The following is a 20887-nucleotide window of genomic DNA, read 5'->3' as shown; positions in this document are numbered from 1 at the left end:
GTATTACAGAAGGGTCTGTGTAGGGCAAGCAAGGGGATCTAGGGCCTTGCTCTCACACCAGATGGCAAACCTCCTTCATTTCAAAGAATAGCATCTCTTAGTGGAATCTTTCCTGGAAGTCAGCAAGACCCCCTCCGGAAAGACCCAAGGAAGCGAATTCTAGGCTCTCAACATCCAAGCTGTGAGAGCCAGAGACTGGAGGATGGGTTGAAGAAGGGATCTCTCATTCTGAGTGATGAGGATCGGAAAACACTCCAATCTCCATGGTTTATTGGAGTTTAACTCCTGACGTGGCCAGTCTGGCGCAATCAGAATCAAGGTTCCATGGTCTTGCTTGAGTTTCAACAAAGTGTTCCCTACTAGAAGTATGGGAGGATATGCATACAGAATTTATTTTTTTATTTTATTTAATTGCATTTGTATCCCACATTTTCCCACCTATTTGCGGGCTCAGTGTGGCTTACAATACATTGTAGATGATGGAAATACAGTTTGTTACATTACGATTATGGGTAACATTGTGAATAGTTAAGGAAGACAGAGTCAGATCAATCACCTTTGGGGCGTAGAAACTAAAGGATATGACGTTGGGGGATTACTACGCTGATCGAATAATGGCAAGAGAGCGATGGGGTAGACATTTTTTATCTGTGGGTAGATTGTTGAATGGGAGAGAGTATGGGGAAGTGGAGTCCATGGGTAATATCTTGAGGCGTTGTTATGGTGTATATGGGATTTATATGTTTTGATCCTTGCGGTATGTTTTGTCAAAGAGATAGGTCTTCAATCGTTTGCGGAAGTCTGTCAACTCATAGACCGCTCTCAGGCCGCTTGGCAGTGCGTTCCAGAGTTGCGTGCTCTTGTAGGAGAAGGTTGATGCATGTGGTACTTTATACTTTATGCCTTTGCACTTAGGGAAGTGGAGGTTGAGGAAAGTTCTGGATGATTTTTTGGCGTTTCTAGGTGGCAGGTCTACCAAGTCAGACATGTATGCAGGGGCTTCACCGTGAATGATTTTGTGCACTAACGTGCATATTTTAAAGGTGACACGTTCCCTGAGTGGGAGCCAGTGTAGTTTCTCGCGTAATGGTGCTGCGCTTTCGTATTTTGGTTTTCCGAAGATGAGTCTGGCTGCTGTATTCTGGGCTGTCTGAAGTTTTCTCATTATTTGTTCTTTGCAGCCTGCGTATAATGAGTTGCAGTAATCTAGATGGCTTAATACGAGTGATTGTACCAGGTTGCGGAAGACAGATCTTGGGAAGAATGGTTTTATTCTTTTCAGCTTCCACATGGAGAAGAACATCTTTTTTGTTGTGTTGTTCGCGTGAGTCTCAAGTGTAAGGTAGCGGTCGATTGTTACTCCAAGGATTTTTAAATTTTCTGAAATTGGCAAGTTTAGTTTAGGTGTGTTGATAGAAGACCTGTACCCTAATTGAGAATGAAGGCATCTGACGCTAGTCTATCGTGGGCCTGAAGCCTGGAACAGAACTGAGGGACCCTGTGGTTGAACTGAGTGGCAAAAAGATCCACCGAGGGGGTGCCCCACACTCGGAAGATCTTGCGGGCTATGCCCATATTGAGAGACCACTCGTGTGGTTGCATTATTCTGCTGAGTCTGTCAGCCAGAGTACTGTCTTTGCCCGCCAGATAAGTAGCTCGAAGGAACATGCCATGTTGGCGAGCCCAATGCCACATCTGGATGGCCTCCTGACACAGACGGCGTGATCCAGTGCCCCCCTGCTTGTTGGTGTAATACACTGCAACCTGATTGTCTGTTTGGAAGAGCACAATTTGGTGAGATAGCCGATCTCTGAAAGCCTTTAAAGAGTTCCAGATCACCCGGAGCTCCAGGAGATTGATCTGAAGATTCATTTCCTGGGAGGACCAAGCTCCTAGGGTGTGATGCCCATCTACATAAGCTCCCCATCCCAGGAGAAATACATCCATCAGCACTTTTTTGTGGCTAAGGAATTTTGAATGGAAATCCCAGAGTCAAATTGGATCAAAAGGTCCACCACTGAAGGGAGCATACAAGCTCTGGGCACAATTGTTTACATCTTCCAGGTTCCCCATGGCTTAATACCACTGAGAAGCCATGGTCCATTCAGCTGATCTCATGTGAAGACGTGTCATGGGTGTAACATACACTGTGGAAGTCATGTGGCCCAACAATCTCAACATCTGCCGAGCTGTGACCTAATGAGAGGCACGAACCTTGGACACGAGTGCCAGAAGATTGTCTGCTCTCGCATCCAGGAGGTATGCTCGTACCATCTGAATATCGAGTAGCGTTCCTATGAACTCCAAATCGCTAGACAGGGTATAGATGGGACTTGGGGTAGTTTAAAACAAACTCTAGTAGCTCGAGCACCCAAATAGTCATCCGCATGGACTCTTGAGCACCCTCATCCTCCACTCTCCACAAGCCAATCGTCGAGATAGGAGAACACATGGACTCCCAGTCAGCGAAGCAATGCTGCAACTACCGCTAGACATTTGGTGAGGACCCTAGGAGCTGATGCGAGGCCAAAAGGCAACACGCGGTACTGAAAGTGATGTGTTCCCAGCCAAAATCGGAGATACTTCTGGTGGGCTGGAAGTATCAGAATGTGAGTATATGCATCCTTTAAGTCCAGAGAGCATAGCCGATCGTTTGCCTGAATCATTGGGAGAAGGGTGCCCAGGGAAACCATCCTGAACTTTTCTTGGACTAGGAATTTGTTTACGGCTGTTAGGTCCAGGATGGGATGCATCCCCTTTTTCGTTTGCAGAAATAAGTAGCTGAAATAGAATCCCTGCCTTTCTTCCCCTGGTGGAATGGGTTTGACCGCATGGGTCTTTACAAGGGTTGAGAGTTCCTCTGCAAGTACCTGCCTGTGCTGAGAGCTGAACGAATGAGGTCTCGATGGGTAATTTGGAGATTTGAGACACCAACTGACGGCATATCCAAGACAGACTATTTGAAGAACCCACCAGTCGGCGGTTATAGGAGGCCACCTTTGGTGAAAAAAATTCAACCTCCCCCAACTGGCAAGTCATCTGGGATGGACACTTTTACTGCGGCTATACTCTGCTGGAGCCAGTTAAAAGCTCATCCCTTGCTTTGCCTGGACAGCAGCAGAGTCCTTAGGCGCATTTTGTTGATGTGAACGAGCGCACTGGGGTTGAGCCTCAATAGGATGGCAAGCTGAACGGTTGTACCTAAGCCTAGGATAGTAATAGGAACTCTTCCTTGGCTTGCCAAAATTCCTTCCTAGCTGAGGAGGTTGATGAAGAAGGCGCCCGGTGGGAGAGAAAAATGGTATCAGTATGTTTTTTGGTCTACGACTTCCTCAACGTTCTTCTCAAAAAGGTTATTCCCCTGGCATGGGGCATATGCCACTTCTGCTGAACAGAATGTTCCAAGTCAGAAACACACAGCCATGAGAATCTGCGCATCATTATACTTTGAGCAGAAATCCTGAATGCCACATCAAAAGTGTCGTAAGTGCCCCTGGCCAAATCGACACACCTTCTGCTGCTTGACCAACTTGTGAAGTGACTCGGCTTCCTCTGGAGAGAACGTCTCAGCTAGCTCCGACAACTTGCACACTGAGTTTCGCAAGTAGACACTCATGAAGAGCTGGACATTGTATTTGGGAGATAAGCATTGAAGCCTGGAACTTCTTTCTCCCAAAAGAATCCAGAGTTCTAGCTTCTCTACCTGTGGGCACAGAGGCATAGTCTCTGAAAGTCCTGGCTCTTTTCAGAGTGGATTCCACTGCTATGGAATTGTGAGGCAACTGAGGCTCATCAAAACTAAGTGTACTGTGGATCCAGTACATGGTATTGATCTTCTTGGGCATGACCAGGACCAACAGAGAGGACTCCCAATTCCTAACGATGACTTCCTGGAGTATCTTGTGGAGAGGGACAGTCACAGCCTCCCTAGGAGGATACGTGTATTCCAGGACCTTGAGCATCTTGGACCTGGGCTCGTCCTCCACTTCCAAAGGAAATGGAATGGCATCAGCCATTTCATTAACAAAAGAAGGGAATGAAAGGCTCTCTGGAGAAGACATTCTCCTTTCAGGTGGAGGGGAAGATTCAGAGGGAATTCTATAGGTCTCATCTGAGGAAAAGTACATTGGATCCTCTTCTGAATCCCATGAGCACTCCTCTTTGGTGTCAGACAATACCTCCTGGTGGGAATGTCAAGACCGAACCTGCCTCGACATGGAGAAGCCATATCCTTGAGAACGGCATTGAGAAGTTGGTTCCCACCTTGACTCTGGCGAAGCTTCCTCCACTGACATCGAGGGAGTTTTGGTTTGGGTGGCAGTCGACACCGGAGCCGCATGTGGCATCGTTGTTGGAGGTCGCACCACAGACTGAGGGCCGAACGGGGCCACAATGTGAGGCAGGGTAGGCACAAGCACCCCTGATATTGATGCACACCATTGCAGAAGGCCATCCGGAAGCTCACAGAGCAAGGCCCAGATGCACTCATCAAGGGCTGACACCAGGAAAGGCTGGGGTGCCGGCTCAGGAGCAGGTTGCAGAACCATTGGGGTCAATACAGGAGCTGGGTCTTGGCTGCTGGGAGATTGCTGCATTGGCACCTCCTGTATGGAGGGGAGCAGTCCTCCTGGCGCAAACGCTTCTTGGAAGTCAAATCCTTCATGCCCCATAGCTCCTGGCATCATGCGTCGAGGGCGATCGACGCCGATGCTTCTTGGTCTTCACCTGAAGCTTGTCATCGAGGCTCCTCAGTGCCGAGGACAACATCGAATCCACATTTTGCCTTGGAGTCAGGTCCAACAATGAACGGTCCCAGGGCCCTGCACAGCAGGAGGCCTCGAGGCAGGTGGAGACTTGATGCTTCACTGCTCCAAGTGTCTAAGGTTCTAGCAGCAGCCATGCTTACAGATGCTCCCGATGCCAGTGCGATGCTCGACATCAATGCCGATGCCAACATAGAGGAACTGGACTTGGCTCCAAATATCCTCTCTCCTAGAGCTTCTTTTTCATACAAAGACAGAGAACACAGTTAGTTGGACTATAGTCGGGCCTGAAACACTGAAGACACCAAGAATGGGTATCTTTCCCAGAGACTGTCCGATTGCACTGGGTACAGTGCTTAAAGCCACTGGGAACCTTCGTGGACATGCAAGGAAAAACTTCCTTGACTAAATTAAAGCAATGGTGCCTGAAAAAGGGGCAAGGCATGGCAAACATGAAGGGAAAAAATCCTGGCCGAAGTCAAGGCCTAAAAGCAGCCGAATGACGATGAAAAAGAAAGCAAACCTAAAACCAGGCAAAATAAACTAGAAACTAAAGGAAAATGTAAAAAAAAGGGGGTTCCACAAATGGGAACACAATAAAGGACAGAAAAAAATCACCGAAAGGCACAAAAAAGTTCTTTGGACTGAGCGAAAGTGAAGAGACGGTTAAAAAAAAAAACACCCTCTCCTCACCGAGGTAGAAAAATAACTGAGAAGATCGCGTTCTCACGGCGGCTGGGAAGGCACTCACGCTCCACAAAGTTCTACTTATGCTATTCATGAGTCCCGGACGTGAGAATCTGTCTGCTTGTCCTTGGAGAACTATTTAACCACAACAAAGCATATGCATACTGAAAATTACAAAAAGGGTAGCCAATGGAAAAGTTAAAGCTATGGAACTATATACATACTTGTTTTGGGGCCTGGAAGAATTGCAGCAACTGGACTGTCATCTACCAAAGTGTAGCTTCCAAGTTCAATATATTTATCCAGCTCAATGACACGATCCTTAGAACATTGGGTCATTCCATGATCACTTGTAATAACCACATTAAGGGTCTCCCACAGTCCTAAGTGCTTGAGTTTTTTAATCAAGTATTCTATTTTCCCATCTACCTCTTTCAGTACGATGGTCATATTACCAACATCTTCTGGACCATATCTATGTCCACTGCTATCTGGTTCATTCCAATAAAGTACTGCAAAATTAACTGGATTATCAGCTGAGGTCAGCCATGCAGTAACATTGTCTACTCTTTGTTCAAATGTTATGCTGGGATCATAATCCAAGAAAATAGAAGGCCTTAAATTTGGAACATCACTTCCTGGCCACATGGCAGCACCGCTTTTATGTCCTTCCGCTTCATTGGTCAGCCAAATAGGAGTTGACTCATTCCACCAAAAAAGATCCTTTCCAGTGGATGGAGAAAATGTTTTATTTGCATCTGGGTCAAACATGTTGTTAGCCACAATGCCATGGCTTTCAGCATACAAACCTGTTACTATGGTATGGTGATTTGGAAAGGTTTTTGTGATAAATATATTGGTGACATGTTCAACCACGACACCCTCCTCAATAAAGTTCTGAAGATTGGGAAATGAATAATTTTTCAGATAATCAGCTCGGAATCCATCAAAAGACACCAGAAGTAACTTAGGAACCAAACTGTTTGAAGCATTATTACCATGACAACTCATAAATCCAGAAACAATGGCTGTTAAAATTAAATTCACTCTGGATAACATTGTCATGCTGAAGCCAGGAGGAAATATGATGCACCTGAAAATGTACAATAAAAATTATATTAAACATATATTTTAAAAAACTGCTCTTGCAGAAATTACAAGAATGTGCAATGCCTTCTCCCCTTCAACAAAAACAAATCTCTGCAGTACTCATATATGGAACAGATGCACACATGTAGAAAGAACTATGGGTATAGAGACTCCCATAAACCATTATTTGATCATACCACAGAAACCACCAAGGGAAAAAATAGGGAAAGAAAAATGGGAACAATAAAAACAGAATATGTAGCCTTCTCTTTTGATCACTATCGTAACATTCATCTGAGAAATCAAATATCATAAAAATTGAGAAGAAAGCATTCCAAGTGACAGTACGTTCACCCAAAGGAGCATGGTACATGATGTAGAGACTTTCACATGGAAAAAATCTCTCAGTAACCACCAACACTGTTTATAAAAGAATGTCTCCTGTTTTCAAATTTTACATTCTTTGAATTTTTCAAAAGACCCTCATAAAACTGAGTTCTTTGTACGTTTTCATGTTTGTCATATCAGAGACCACAGAGGACTCTGGCAGTATTTTTAATCCTTTAGGTTAAAAATCAGCAAAAAAGGAGGTAAAAGACCTCACGCACTGTGAGATGTAGAAAAAAAAAAAGTGAGGATGAACCAAGGAATACCAAACAAATTTATTAAAGATTTTTAAAAAACGACCCGACACGGCCTGCCTCAGGGGTCTTGAACAATCTATATAAAAACATCAAACATATAAATGGCGAGTGACCGTACTCACCTGCAAATGCGCAGTAGAGACTTCCCTCTCTGTCCCGCCCCCGTGTCAATACGTGATGACGGGGGCAGGACAGAGAGGGAAACTGCACTAAGGGGAGGGAGGGAACCGCCGACGTCGCTACCGCTCTCCCTTCCCCGAGGTCGCCGCTACCGCTCCCCCCACCCGGAGTTGTCGCCGCCGCCCCCCTCCACCCAGCCCGAGTACTCTCTTCGGTATTGAACTTACATCGCCGACACGCAGCAGGCAATCAGCTGAGCTCCCATCGGCCTTCTTTCCCTGCCTGTGTCCCGCCCTCGCCGACGTTACGTCACACGAGGGCAGGACACAGGCAGAGAAGGAAGGCCGACGGGAGCTCTGCTGATCTGCGTGCTGCGTTTCGGCGACGTAAGTTCAGTAGCGAAGAGAGGGCCCGGGCCAGGTGGAGGGGAGGCGGCGGCGCCTCCGGGGGGGGGGGGGGGACCGGTAGCGGCGACCTCAGGGGGGGCCTGCAGCGACGAGGGGAAAAACCCCATACTAGCCCATTTTAGCGGGCTCAACGGCTAGTAATAATTATAAAGTAAATAATGTACAATTTTTTATATGCAACAATTTAAAACTTTGATCAAAATCTTTATAGGACTACTAACTCTTTAAAAAAAAAATATATATATATAATCAATTAATATGCATAGTTTAAACAACCTTTAAAATATATTTTTTTTAAAAAGACAAAAGACAATCACTGAAATTGTGTGCATGCGCATAATTGAAAAGATCACATGAAACATTAATTTATAGAATCTATGCAAGTATATGAATATGATAAATAATCCTAACAGTAATGCATTGTACATCAAAAGCTTTAGATCAATATCCTGAATATTATTTCAAACATATTTTGTACTCATATATATGTTTCATATTTTTTATAGTATTTAAAAAATCAGAAAGAACTAAGAATTAAAAATACCTCGGGTGTAGCAGTGTAAAAGAAATACACCGATGAAGATATATGCTCAGTTATTGAACAATACAGTACCTCCTTCAATCTATATATCAATAAAAAGTAAAAAGATAAATACAATCTATAAAATAAAACAAATTAAGTCAATTGTCATTAAACTATTCAAAAAATATAAATTTTTTATTAAAAAATATTTAAAAAAGTTTATATAAATTTTTTTTATTATAATTGAATTTATTGAAGAAACATCTTACATAATGAAGGTCCTCTCTTGGTCTATATGTCATAGAAAATAAATATAAAAATGAATATAAAATGTAATTATTTGAAATCAATGATAAAACAATTTGTAAACATTATAAAAATTACATGTTAATAATTTAATTGATTAAAAGAATGAATGTTTACCAATGTAAAACAAAGGATCTAAGTTAATTATATGAAGAACGCTTTTTAAACTTTGATGGCTACAATCCATTGATGTAGTAAAAAAATTTGACGTAAAAGGAATTTTTTTATTTCATGTGTAAAAATGTAAAAAAAACCCCAGCAAATATGCAATTATATTGCATAAATTATTTTTTAAAAATATATATGAAACAACGCGTTGGAATATTCTTGTGTTATCTCTAATGAATAAAACAACGCTTTATGCTGTTGAAATAGTAAAACTTAAAAGATGAACAGGAAAAAAATAATTGTAAAAGAATAGTAATATTAGTTGCAAAATACACGTAGGTAAAAAATGTGTTATGATTGAAATATGTCTCATATCGTGGTTTAAAAACCGTGGCATAACCATAAAGTATGCTAATCAGAAGATAGCTTATGAAACTGTGAGTTTAAAATATAATTACATTTTATATTCATTTTTATACTTATTTTCTATGACATATAGACCAAGGAAGGACCTTCATTATGTAAGAAGTTTCTTTAATAAATGTAATTATAATTAAAAAAAATATCAAAGTATTTTTTACATTTTTTTATTAAAAAAATATATTTTTGAATAGTTTAATGACAATTGACTTAATTTGTTTTATTTTATAGATATTTTGTATTTATCTTTTTACTTTTTATTGATATATAGATTGAAGGAGGTACTGCATTGTTCAATAATTGAGCATATATCTTCATTGGTATATTTATTTTACACTGCTACTCCCGAGGTATTTTTAATTCTTTCTGATTTTTTAAATACTATAAAAAATATGAAATATATATACGAGTACAAAATATGTTTTAAATAATATTCAGGATATTGATCTAAAGCTTTTGATGTACAATGCATTACTGTTAGGATTATTTATCATATTCATATACTTGCATAGATTTTATAAATTAATGTTTCATGTGATCTTTTCAATTATGCACATGCACACAATTTCAGTGATTGTCTTTTGTCTTTTTAAAAAAAATATTTTTAAAGGTTGTTTAAACCATGCATATTAATTTATATATATATATATATTAGTAAAAAAGGCCCGTTTCTGACACAAATGAAACGGGCGCTAGCAAGTTTTTCCTCGGAGTGTGTATGTTTGAGAGTGTGTGTGTGTGTGAGAGATGGAGTGTGTGTGTCAGAGAGAGAATGAGAGAGAGACAGAGACATAGTGTGTGTGTGTTTGTGTGAGAGACAGAGTGTCTGTGTGTGTGAGACTGCGTGTGTGTGACAGAGAGTGTGATAGACAGATAGCCTGTAAGAGAGAATGTATGTGAGAGACAGTGAGTGAGTGTGTGCCCCCACCCTCCCCTCTCGTAGGGCCCCCCTCCCCACCCTTCCTTCTCGCAGGGCCCCCACCCCCACCTTTCTGGTCTCAGGACCCCCTCCCCACCTCCCTCTCCCCTGCCCCCCCTCCAGCCACCCACGTCCAGCGACCCTCCCCTCCCCCACCCCTCCAGCCACCCATGTCCAGGCTTGATGTCCTCTCTCACGTCCAGCTGCCCTGAACAATTGTTGTACCATTGTCTCCAGTCTATATTAATTTTGTTTTTTTAAAACGCAGTGACTTGAAAAAAAAATAGCCTTAAGTGTTCATTGTCTGAATCAGCAAAGATGTATAAGAAGAAAATGGGAACAGAAGGATTGGCGAAAATGAGAAAGGAAGCATTTTAGAAACCGCTTTGCAAGCAGTACAATGTATGAAATAGGGAGAGGGCTTCACTGGAGCCACTTCTGGAAGCTCACTGCTTTTTTTTCTTTGTTTTGTTTACCATTTATGAAGAGCAATTTGCAATTGTCTTGGCTTCATCGATTCAGGGACACCTGTGGATCAAGGGCACATTAGTACTACTACTACTACTACTTAGCATTTCTATAGCGCTGCCAGTGTTACGCAGCGCTGTACAAGTTTAAACATGGGGAAGGACGGTCCCTGCTCAAGAGAGCTTACAATCTAAAGGTAACAAGCTATGTAGTCAGTGTAGAGTGGCTAGGTGCCAAAAGCAAGGGAGAAGAGATGGGCTTTGAGTAAGGACTTGAAAATGGGCAGGGAGGGTGCATGGCGTATGGGCTCGGGAAGTCTGTTCTAGGCATAAGGTGAAGCGAGGCAGAAGGGGCGGAGTTAGCGGTGGTGGAGAAGGGTACAGATAGGAGTGATTTGGCCTGAGAGCGGAGGTTACGGGTGGGAACATACGGGGAGAGGAGGGTAGAGAGGTAATGGGGGGCTGTAGATTGAGTGCACTTGAAGGTCAGTAGGAGAAGCTTGAACTGTATACGGTAGCGGATCCGGAGCCACTGAAGCGACTTAAGGAGAGGGGTGATATGAGAGTATCGGTTCACACGGTAGATAAGACGTGCGGTGGAATTTTGGACAGATTGGAGGGGGGATAGGTGGCTAAGCGGGAGACCAGCGAGGAGAAGGTTGCAATAGTCGAGACGAGAGGTAACGAGTGAGTGGACGAGGGTTCGGGTGGTCTGTTCAGAGAGGAATGGGCGAATTTTGCTAATATTATAGAGGAAGAAGCGACAGGTCTTAGCTGTCTGCTGGATATGGGCAGAGAAGGAGAGGGAGGAGTCGAAAATGACTCCGAGATTGCGGGCTGAAGAGACGGGGAGGATGAGGGCGTTGTCAACGGAGACGGAAATTCATCAGGATGAATAACAACACCGAACCTGTTTGAAATGAAAGCTGATTAAATTAGGTAGCTACAAAAAAAACCAAAACCATAAACGAGTTTTAACCTGAAACGCGGCACCGTAGATAGCCATCAGGCATTGGCTGTCGGCGCTGCAGCCGCTCCTCCTCTCACCTCTGACGTCGGTGCGCTCCGGGGTCTTTCTCCTGGGGCAGTGACATTGAGGTGAGAGGAGGAGTGGCTGCAGCGTCGACAGCCAATGCCTGATGGCTGTCCACAGTGCCGCGTTTCAGGTTAAAACATTTTTTTTTCTTTTGTAGTGGCAGGTGCGGTTGGCTAGGGGGTTGATGTGCCCGGGGTGTGGTGGGTGTGATGCACCGAGGGGGGTCGTCTGTGGCCGCGAGGGGGGGTTGATGCGCTAAAACGCACCTGCAATGTTGTGAAGCTGACACCGTGGCTTCATTGAAGGGTTCATATCATTCGTAAGTCACATCTGTCTGTGCCCCGCCCTCACGTCATGACGTTTTGACGCGATTCCCTCTGATAGGTCCTCCGCCATCGACATCATCACGTTTTGATGCGAGGGCGGGGCAAAGAGAGATGTGACAAACTTACGATCTTACGAACCCTTCACTGAAGCCACGGAGTCAGCTTCAGAATGTTGGAGGTGCGTTTTATTATAGTAGAAATTTTTTTTTTTTAAAGAGTTAGTAGTCCTATAAAGATTTTAATCAAAGTTTTAAATTGTTGCATATAAAAAATTGTACATTATTTACTTTATAATTATTATGTTTTTATATAGATTGTTCAAGACCCCTGAGGCAGGCCTTTGGGCCGAAACATGGCCATGTCGGGTCGTTTTTTGAAAATCTTTAATAAATTTGTTTGGTATTCCTCCTTGGTTAATCCTTAGGTTAAAACATCCTTCAAACCCAACTTCTGCATCCATTTTAAATAGGTGAACCAACATTTATTAAATTGCACTGATATGAGGATAATTACAGGAGGAAATCCATATATCCATGAGTATAGAATAATAACAACGCCAGTTCCAGAAAGGGTGATATTTTGATTTGCATTTTCCAAATCTGAACTCAAGGAGCATTACAATCAGGTGTACTGGTTATTGCCCTATCCAAGCAAGCATGAAAGTTGGTTTATGAAAAAAGACACTCACAGCCCTTTCTACCGGAGAAAATCTAGACCAGTTGACTGTCAAATCAATTTACATTCTGAAGAAGAGTTTGTCTTTTGTTCCTTCCCCAAGATTTTTTTTTTTATACACACATTGTAAATTCATTTTTCTTCAAGCAGGACCCTACAACTCTTTTCACATATATCAGTAAATCCAAATAAGTCAAATTGTACTCCTCCAGACATGATGGATATACTCAGTAATGTATTAAGTTGATTTTAAGGGATATAAAAACCTTGTAGGTGCTATGAAAGAATCAAGAGCCCTTATAGAATTCTCAGGTTCTCAACAGCTAGTAAACAACCTGGCCGATAAAGGAAGGGAATCAGTATTTAGCAGAACATTGAGCTCAGTTGCTTTATTTGTTACTAGGGGAAAAGGCCTGTTTCTGAAACATAGTAACATAGTAGATGACGGCAGAAAAAGACCTGCACAGTCCATCCAGTCTGCCCAACAAGACAAACATATGTGTATACCTTACCTTGATTTGTACCTGCCTTATTCAGGGCACGAAACCAATGAAACGGGCGCTAGCAAGGTATTTGGTTTCTGCAATTATTGTTTTGAAATGGTTTGTTAGGTTAAATGTGTTGTCATGGAGGTCCCCAAATGCTGTGCTTCCCTCCAATTATGGCAGTGATTCCCAAACCTGGTCCTGGAGGCACCCCAGCAAGTCAGGTTTTCAGGATACCCACAATGAATATTCATGAGAGAGATTTGCATGCACTGCCTCCACTGAATGCAAGTCTCTTGTATGAATATTAATTGTGGATATCCTGAAAACCTGAATGTCTGGGGTACCTCCAGGACCAGGTGTGGGAACCACTGAATTATGGTTTTACACAAAGACAACCCCCTAGGTGTCCCAGCAGCTTATGTCTCTTCACCAAGAAGATAATATAAAACTCTCAGCCTAGGCTACTTTAAGGCTAGAATCAGGTGGCACAGGCTGAGATGCCATCTCCAGCTGTCAAATGTATTAAGTACTTGACCTCCCTGGAATTTGGGATCCTCCTAGAGAATAACATCTCTGATAGTAATTTGAGAACAACCCAGAGATCAAGCTTTAGATTAGAAAACAAGGCTCACCAGATTCTCTCTCCCTCACAACCTCCTCACTATCCCTTTCTGAGGCAGTCTCCCTCTGTCTGTTGAACTGCCTGGCTCTCCTCCTCTTTCCCAAGTCAGTAGAATGGCTTAGCAGCCCAAACACTGCTAAAGGCAACCTTTCATACAGGGACACAGAGCTGAGTAGGGCTCAAGGCAGAACCTGAAGATGTTGCTAAAGCAAGTTACCCATAATTTTCTAATTCTCAGATTACAGAAACTGTTTCATGTATCACAAACCTAATCTGGCTTTAAAGGCACTCTGGGATGCTTCACTTGTGTAGCAGGGTAGAGGACCGGTTCTGCAGGCTGGAAATGTAGTCGGGACATTAAGGCCCAGATGCACAAAACTTTAACGACCCTTTAACGAAGAAATTTTCAACCGTAGCATGCATTAAAGGCCATTTTACGACGACGCTAGCAGCTAACAAAAACGGAATGCAAAGGAGTCACTTCCAATTGAAATGTGAACAATTCGCAATGCACTAACCATACCGACGATTGCAACGAATCATTTACCGTGATATATTTAACATGAAGTCAGACCTGTCGTTAAGGCCTGAGCTGTCATACACACACTGCTCCCCGCTTCTCCCTGCAGCATAAAAATCCAAGTTGCCATGTTTGAAAATAAAAAAACCCCACACAATCAGGTGGGCTCCACGCTTTCCCCTGCATAAAATTGAAAAAAACCCCCAAAAAGCAAAAAAGGATCGTGAGGGGGCAAAGGCGCTCGTCAGAAGCGTCCTGTATGGACGCCCATGCCCCCCCCCGCCCGAGGTCGACGCTGCTCCCCGCTTCCCCCTGTATTAAATAAAAAAAAAATCAAACGAAAACTCCAAACTGTAGCAGCCACGGCCACCCTTCCTCTCTCTCTATTTCTCCTTCTCCCACGCCCTCCTGACGTAAATTACCTACGTAGGTTACAGCAAAGATATGTGACAGTGATCAGAACTATAGTCCCAGATGAAAACTGCTTAAGCAGCTACCATTGCAAACAGTAAAGAATAACCAAGAACCACTGCCAGCATTGTCTTTCACTATGCAACTTGTCACTTGCTCACTCAAATCAGCATCCTGAGATTAAAATCAGCAGAGGTAAAGAGGACAACTGTGCAAGCCACGACCACTTAGGGAACAACTTTAAGCTGCCCCGATCCCCCTCCCTTCCTCTGTTTCCCCCAGCCTGGCGCATGGGCCCAGGTCTCTCTGCTGAGCTAAAGAGGATCACAGTGAAAGAGGTCTTTTGTTAGAAAGGGGGGTTTATGAAGGACATCATTTTTGGAGTCTTGAGGACGTCTTCAACTGCAATCTCCTGCTAGGATCACAGAGCTAAACGCTCAAACGTCCCGATCCCCCCCTCGCACGCACCCGTCTGACGTAAGCAACCTACGTAGGTTTAATATGTAGGTTGTTTTAATTTTTTATTTAATACAGGGAGAAGCGTGGAGCAGCAGGGACCCCGGGCGGGGCGGGGGCAAGGCCGTCCTTATAGGACGTTCATGATGAGCGCCCTTGCCCCCTCCCCATCCTTTTTTGCTTTATGCAGGGGGAAGCGGGGAGCCACATGTTTGTGTTTTTTTTTGTTTTGTTTTGACGTTTGTGGCATGCGCAGAGCAGCCAGCATAACGCTTGGCTGGTCTGCGCATGTTTTAGGGGCCGATTACTGACGGGGATTACGAATCTGTAATGCATTGTACTTTACAATACCGCACCGAACATGTGCGACTTGTTTTTTTGGTGCATTCTTCGTTTTTTCAAATTCGGTAAGCACTTTTACGTTTTAGATTTTTTTACGTATGGTTGATGCATCTGGGCCTAAGTCATTCCTCCAAAGACATGTCCCATCTGGTGAGAGGGACGTGTTGTTCACGGTTTATGGGGAGGGGGGGAGGGATGAACAGGTGGTGGTTGTAAGTGGATTCATTGTTGGCAATGGCTGATAAAGTGTTTAACTGTGTAACAATGAATGTGAGGGGTCTTAATACACCCATGAAGCGCAAGTTAATGTTCAAAGAGATGATGCGCTTAAAAGCGGATGTGGTTCTCTTACAAGAGACCCATCTTAAAAAATTAAATGAAAAGTTAGTAAATCACAAGAGCTACCCCACAATTTATTTCTCATCATGTACAGCTACTCCTAAAAAGAGAGGGGTGTTGATAGCGTTATCTGTGACACACCCATGGCAGGTACTTAAAACTGTGAATGATAAAGAGGGTAGATTTCTACTGATGGTGGTTTCCCTATATAATGCTCAATACACTATTCTTAATGTCTATGCCCCCAACCAGGGGCAAGGCCCGTTCTTGGAGCAGATAGAACAGTTCCTGCAGCGACACCAACAGGGTCATTTATTGTTGGAGGGAGACTTTAATGTCACTATCCACCCGCCGCTGGATAACTCCACGGGCCAGGCAATTTATGCCAAAGCAGATAGGAAATTGCTCAAAAGCTTTATGGCCTGATGGGGATTGATAGACTTATGGTGGGCTAATCATGGGTCCAAGAAAGATTATACATATTACTCCTCTAAATATAATTCTTACTGTAGAATAGATGGTTGGTTGGGGGATGTGACATTGGCAAATAAAGTGCAGGAGCTATATACTGAACCACATACGTGGTCTGACCACTCTTCAGTGGTACTGGTGGCTCAGGCTGGAATTAAATTTGTAGGCCCGAGATACTGGTGACTGGATGAGGCAATCCTACACGACATAAAGAATATCTCAGTGATAGAAAAATATATTGTAGAATATCTCGAATTTAATGATGCGGGAGAGGTCCACCCAGCCAGCCTGTGGGAGGGTCTTAAAGCTGTGATTCGAGGGCAACAAATTGCATTACGTACCCATATAATTAAAGCCCGCACAGAACAGGAAACCAACATTAGGGAGGAACTTCGGAGATTAGAGCAGGAACATAAAGAGAAGCCAGCTGACACTAAAGGGCTGGAGAAACTACATCAGTTGAGATTAAAGCTCAATGAGCTTCAGCTGGCGGACTTAGCCGCACAACTACAACTTGTGCAACAAGAGCATTTTGAATTTGGCGACAAGGCGGGCAGACTGCTGGCTAATAAGCTTAAAAAACAGGCCCAACGTAATCACATTGGGGGCATTCAGAACTCAGTGGAGGAATATGTCACTCAGAACAAATACAGGAAATTTTTTTTAGAGTACTATAACTCACTGTATGAGGCAGAACAGACACCAGAGCCAGCTGTAATTGAGCAATACTTGAAGGGCGTTGATATACCCCAATTGACGCGAAGGGAATCTGAATCTTTGTCTGCCCCCATAACGCTTGAGGATATCAATTGGGCAATAGCGGATCTTGCGAATGGCAAGGCTCCGGCCCCTGATGGGTTCCCTACAAGATTTTATAAATTGTTTGCTAAGCACTTGGCATCAGTATTGTTACAATTATTTAATGCGCTAGAGGATGCCCAAGAACTCCCTCAAATCATGGAGACTAGCGGGGGTGACTTTAATATTAAAACCAGGAAAAGATCCCCAGATATGTAGCTCTTATAGGCCGATATCACTCCTTAATGTGGACTATAAGATCTTTACAAAAATCTTGGCCTGTAGATTGCAAGAACGACTGCCGAGTATAGCGCACGAAGATCAGACAGGATTTATAGCAGGACGCCAAACATTTGATAGCATCCGATGTTTGATACATGTCATCCAACGCCAGCAGTACTGCTCTCGATAGATGCTGAGAAAGCGTTTGACCGTGTGGATTGGGCTTTTTTTTTGTAGTGCTGCAGCGAGTAGGGATCGCAGGGAGATACCAGGTTTGGTTGCGGCTGCTATATAAGGCCCCTTTGGCCACACTAAAATCAATGGGTCATACACTAGAACGTTCAAACTAGGTCGGGGGACCAGGCAGGGCTGTGCGGTATCCCCGCTCCTCTTTGCCTTGTACCTGGAGCCATTGGCCTGTCTGCTGAGGAAAGATATGGGGGTAGGGGGGATAGTGAGGGGGTGGCAGGAACACAAACTTATGTTATTTGCTGATAATATTTTGCTGACTCTCGCGCAACCCAAACTATCAGTAAAAAGGGTAATAGAGCATATGACACACTATGGACAGCTATCAAGGTTTAAACCTAATCTAGCTAAATCAGTGTTTCTTAATCTCACAGTACCACCAGGGGACTTGTCTTTGGGCAGCATTTCCATTTGTTTGGGCGAATAAATCTATTAGATACCGGGGCATACAGATAACACCAAAGCTGGAGGGACTTTTTCTCGCTAATTTCCCTCACAAAACAGAGGAGCTAATTAAGGAACTTTATAGCTGGGAAGGCCTTAGTATCTCTTGGAAGGGCCGTATTCATGCCATAAAGATGATGATGCTGCCTAAATTACTCTCTCTCTTCCTGGTGCTGCCTATCCCAATTTCCTTTTTTGCAAAACTAAATCGCAAAATGTTTGCATATATATGGAGGAAGCGCCCACCGCAGGTACGACGAGCGATGATGTATCAACCCCATGAGCGAGGAGGTATGGGAGTCCCCAACTTTTACCTTTATTATCAAGCAGCACAGCTAAGAGTGCTGGCGGAGTGGACCCCTGGGACCTCAAAGAAATGGCTACACTGGGAGCGGGCGTGGTTGGGTCGGCGTGAGATAGAGGATATACTATGGGTATCAGGGGGAGAGCTGGCACACATAATAAAAAGGGTGCCCCCAGCGTTGAAACACCCTCTTTCGACATGGTATCAAATTAGGAGGCATATGTTCCCTGAGAGGAGCTATTATCGACAAACAGCAATAAGGTGGGCGGCAGGATTTCCACTGGTGGGGGGTCAGAAAGGGTATTTGACACATGGGCTAAAGCAGGCTTGCGCACATTGGGGCAAGTTTGGAATAATGGAGAGTTGGCTAGCTTTACAGATCTTCAGGAGTATGGATTGGTGGAGAGAGACTTAGTCTATTACTGCTGTCTCCTCAGCTTCATTAAGAGGCGAGCGCAAGATGAGATAGAGTTAGCTGAAACAGCCCTGGAACTAGTGATGTGCAGAGGGGGAGGTAAGAGCAGTATAACCTGTATCTATCTAGCTCTGGTGGGACGCACAGACCCTCAGGTACTATATCATGCGAGATGGGAGGGGGCACTGTAAGATTCGTATCCTAAAGAAGTGTGGATGAGGAATTATAAGTATTTGCTCAAATCTTCTTTGGCACAGTCTGTAAATGAAAATAGGTTTAAAATGCTGTATTGGTGGCACTACACTCCCGTCAGGCTACAAAAAATGTATCTGGGAACATCGGGGCAATGCTGGCGAGGGTGTGGCCACAGGGGCACATTCTTCCACATCTGGTGGGAATGCGCGAAAGCAAAAATATATTGGGCTAAGGTGGTGGAACTGGTTAATAAACTGATCCAACAGCCATACCCATGTGGGGTAGAATATTGCCTGCTCCACTTCAGACCGGCGTCAATACCCAGTTGGCAACGTAGACTGGCGAGTCAATACTTTGTATCAGCTAAAATAGCTTTGGCCCGGGCGTAGAAGCAAGTGGAGCCGCCAGCTCTACATGCGGTGACTCAGAAAGTGGACTTCCTTTACCAGATGCGCTGCGGAGAGGTACAATGTTGACCTTCACTAAAATATGGACCTTATATGAACAATTTCAAGAGCAAGATCAGCCACCACTGGAATAGGGAGGAGAGGGAGGGATGTCTCTGAAGCTGCTGCTCAGGGTTGCCAGGTGGAAAATTTTTTTCCAGCCCACTGGAGCCCAAAAAACAGCCCAAAAACCGCCCAAACACAAACCCCGCCCCTGACACCCCCACCCCCGCGTCATCACCCCCGCCCCCGCCGTCAACAACCCCGCCCCCGCCGTCACCGGCCCCGCCTCCCACGTCACCGGTCCCGCCTCCCCGTCATCGGCCCCGCCTCTCACGTCATCGGCCCCGCCTCCCCGTCATCGGCCCCGCCTCCCCGTCATCGGCCCCGCCTCCCACGTCATCGGCCCCGCCTCCCACGTCACTAACCCCGCCCAAAACGTCATTAACCCCACCCAAAAACGTCACTAACCCCGCCCCCCCCGCGGCCGAAAAAACCGCCCGAAGCACAAAAACCAGCCCAAAAAACCGCAACCCGCCGCGGGCAAAAATTTCCCGCGGCGGGTCGCGGAAAACCGCCCAATTGGGCGGTAAAACCGCCCACCTGGCAACACTGCTGCTGCTATAAGTTGTTAGTTTTCTCTCCCTGAAAGAGATCCAAGCCACACCCACGAAGTTCAAACTGTCAGTGGGGAGGGTGAGGGGAGGAAATGGCAGTGCTTGATGAAAAAGAGAGCTCAGTTTGATAGGAGATATACTATAGGATGTCATTCTGAGGCCAGGCTAAGTCTAAAGCAGGAGAAGGTATTCTCTGCAGCCTATCTGTGAGATGGAAAATGCTCTCTGAAGCTGCTGCTATAAGTTGTTAGTTTTCTCTCCCTGAAAGAGATCCAAGCCACACCCACGAAGTTCAAACTGTCAGTGGGGAGGGTGAGGGGAGGAAATGGCAGTGCTTGATGAAAAAGAGAGCTCAGTTTGATAGGAGATATACTATAGGATGAGAGAAAACTAACAACTTATAGCAGCAGCTTCAGAGAGCATTTTCCATCTCACAGATAGGCTGCAGAGAATACCTTCTCCTGCTTTAGACTTAGCCTGGCCTCAGAATGACATCCTATAGTATATCTCCTATCAAACTGAGCTCTCTTTTTCATCAAGCACTGCCATTTCCTCCCCTCACCCTCCCCACTGACAGTTTGAACTTCGTGGGTGTGGCTTGGATCTCTTTCAGGGAGAGAAAACTAACAACTTATAGCAGCAGCTTCAGAGAGCATTTTCCATCTCACAGATAGGCTGCAGAGAATACCTTCTCCTGCTTTAGACTTAGCCTGGCCTCAGAATGACATCCTATAGTATATCTCCTATCACCTTCTCCCACTACTCCAACCAGAGTTACACCTAATCACACTGACCACCCTTCAACATCTTCTGTCCTTCTGTGACTGTTCTCTTGTGCTTGACTGCTTAAATATTTTAAATTTAAATGCTTTACTTTTTGTCTATTAGATTGTAAGCTCTTTGAGCAGGGACTGTCTTTCTTCTGTGTTTGTACAGCGCTGCGTACACTTTGTAGCGCTCTAGAAATGTTAAATAGTAGTAGTAGTAGTATATAGTAGGGGACTATGGGGATTACTTTTGTAGAAGCTATATGTTAATGTTCAGATCTAAATGTATCT

General features: G+C 44.3%; 1 protein-coding gene across 1 annotated transcript in view; it reads right to left on the bottom strand.

Moving 5' to 3' along the window:
- ENPP4 (ectonucleotide pyrophosphatase/phosphodiesterase 4) overlaps window positions 1–20887 on the bottom strand; it is a 59108-nt gene that overhangs the window by 35384 nt on the left and 2837 nt on the right. Inside the window, exon 2 of the mRNA XM_030198767.1 lies at window positions 5675–6543. Coding sequence (XP_030054627.1) covers window positions 5675–6515 — 841 coding nt within the window. The 5' untranslated portion in view covers window positions 6516–6543. The remainder of the gene's footprint in view (window positions 1–5674; window positions 6544–20887) is intronic.

Source organism: Microcaecilia unicolor, chromosome 3, assembly GCF_901765095.1.
Source record: "Microcaecilia unicolor chromosome 3, aMicUni1.1, whole genome shotgun sequence".
Classification (NCBI taxonomy): Eukaryota; Metazoa; Chordata; class Amphibia; order Gymnophiona; family Siphonopidae; genus Microcaecilia; species Microcaecilia unicolor.
The sequence above is the reverse complement of the archived record's forward strand: the minus strand, read 5'-3'. Positions and strand labels throughout refer to the sequence as shown.